The sequence below is a fragment of the Alosa sapidissima genome, chromosome 6 (genome assembly GCF_018492685.1).
Source record: "Alosa sapidissima isolate fAloSap1 chromosome 6, fAloSap1.pri, whole genome shotgun sequence".
In the NCBI taxonomy this organism is placed as follows: Eukaryota; Metazoa; Chordata; class Actinopteri; order Clupeiformes; family Clupeidae; genus Alosa; species Alosa sapidissima.
Window position 1 is genome coordinate 13,691,126 of NC_055962.1, and position 2,500 is coordinate 13,693,625.

Consider the following 2,500-nt stretch of genomic DNA (forward strand, 5'->3'; position numbering starts at 1 on the left):
ATGCAAATAGGGGCTCACATAGAAGAGCCAAGCACAAACAACATCAAGGTTACCCGATGTTACACCGTTAAACCACACCACTAAATTGCACCGTTAAACCGCGCAGCTAAACTGCACTGCTAAACTGCACCGCTAAACTGCACCGCTAAACCTACCGCTCTGCTAAACTGCACGGCTTAACAACATAGCTGAGCTGCACTGTTGAGCTGCACCGCTAAACACGCTGCTAAACCACATTGCTAAACTGCTCTTCTAAACCTACCGCTCTGCTAAACTGCACAGACTATCTGCATAGCTTAGCTGCATTTTTGAGCCACACTGCTATGGAAGTGGATAAAAGCACTGGCTACATAAATAAAAGCAAACACACTGCAAACCTGTACAGAGGTAGAAGATGTATTGTCTGCTAGCAGAGGGGAAAACTGCACCTGTGTTCATTCCATCATTTCAACTGGTAGAGCAAAATGCTTAAAACACCAAGGCCATGGGGTTCGCGCTCAGGAAAAACACACTAGCACAATGTTTAAATGTGTATGAGCATGTACATGTGTGTGTGTGTGTGTGTGTGTGTGTGTGTGTGTGTGTGTGTGTGTGTGTACAGTATGTGTGTGTGTGTGTGTGTGTGTGTGTGTGTGTGTGTGTGTGTGTGTGTGTATGTGCGTACCGTGTGGAGTGATTGTCTGTTGGGGTCTGGCGGGGTTCTTGATGTTCCAGATGGTGAGCGAGCCATCAGAGTGACTGCAGATAAACTGCTTCCCCTCATGGTGCCAGGACACAGAGTGGATAGCCTGAGAGAGAGAGAGGTGGTGGAGAAGAGAGAGAGAGGGAGAGAGAGAGAGAGAGAGAGAGAGAGAGAGAGAGGGAGGGGAAGACAGAAAGAGAAAGGGGGGGCATGTACAGAGAGAATGGCAGAGATGTTTAATGTCTTCATGTCTTAAAACAAAATTTTAACATTAGGACAAATAAACATTAAAACCTATAACCAACAAGGGGGTGAGAAGGAAGGAGAGAAGGAGAGAGAGGAAGAAAGAGAAAGATAGAGAGATGAAGAGAGAGATCCAGCATTCCTTTATTAAACCATTATCTAACTGTACCACTGTGAAACATTAGCATCTCCAACCAACACGGGAGAGAGATGGAGAGAGGGAGAATTGGAGAGAAAAAAGATAGACAGAGAGATAGAAAGTAGGAAAAGGGGTAGAGAGAGGAACGAGGGAGACAGAGAGGGAAAGGAAGAGGGGTAGAGGAGAAGCATGAGAGTGTGACGGAAAGAAAAGGGGATAAGAGAAGGGAGAAGGAAAAGAAGGAGAGAGGGAGGCAGAGAGAGAGGAGGAGGAGGCTATGTTTCAAAATCAGCTGATCGTGCATTACCAAACTGAAAGCTGGAAACACATTTTACTAAAAATCTGTGTGCGTGGTGTGTGTGTGCATGTGTGTGTGCATGTATGTGTGTGTATGTGTGTTTGTGTGTGTGTGTGTGTGTGTGTGTGTTTGGGCAAGTAAGTCTGGTGCTCAATCTCATCTCACATTTAATTAATATGTGACAGAGAGAACAATCATTTCTCTGTCACACACATCTAAACACACACACACACACACACACACACACACACACACACACACACAGCACAAGGCAATATAAAATGACAATTACGTTTTAATGGAGATTATTTAAAGAGGACTGTTATTGATCACAGGAATCCAACAGTCTATCTTCCAGAGGACATGAGGAGACCTGCCCTCATCATCATTTTTTCTCCCTTCTCTCCCTCTCTATCTCTCCCTTTTTTCTTTCATTCTCTCTCTCTATCTATTTCTTTTCTTCTGACTAATCCACTGCTTCTATTTCTGGACTAGGGGAGGTGATTTAGCTTTAGATCTGAAAACAAATCAATGAGCTATAACTGTGAATGTGTGTGTGTGTGTGTGTGTGTGTGTGTGTGTGGCCACTGACTATGGATTAGGAAAAAGCCACCACCAGCTCATCACAGCCTCCTCAGAAATTATTAATGAAATGTCATAACACACGTCACACTCACACACACACACACACACACGCACACACACAGTGTTCATTGATTTTAAATATTAATAGCTGTATCTCTGTTATTATAATGCGCTCAGAAGCCCTGGCTGTCGGGGTGGTTTAAGAAGAGGGTGAACCATTTGTGCTCTTTATATGTCTCTCTCTCTCTCTCTCTCTCTGTCTGTGTGTGTGTGTGTGTGTGTGTGTGTGTGTATTTATTCCTCATGCTCTTGTGTGATCCCAAGATAAAGATAAGGGTGCACCCTACTTCCTGATTGAACTATCCTGAAGTCTAGTAAGCGCTGTACATGGATATATGCACTATGTAAGGGATTATGGCCACCAGCCAATCAGAAAAGAGTATTTCTTCTCTCCGGGTGATAAAGGGCATCTAATGCAGTATGTGTGGGATTCCACTGATGAAACAGAAAGAGGAGGAGCAATCAGATGACAAATTATAAAACAGTTCACTTC

General features: G+C 43.9%; 1 protein-coding gene across 1 annotated transcript in view; it reads right to left on the bottom strand.

Annotated features, from left to right (window-relative positions):
- The window catches only part of stxbp5a (syntaxin binding protein 5a (tomosyn)), a 105,547-nt gene that overhangs the window by 45,422 nt on the left and 57,625 nt on the right, over positions 1 to 2,500 (bottom strand). Inside the window, exon 8 of the mRNA XM_042096246.1 lies at positions 665 to 788. Coding sequence (XP_041952180.1) covers positions 665 to 788 — 124 coding nt within the window. The remainder of the gene's footprint in view (positions 1 to 664; positions 789 to 2,500) is intronic.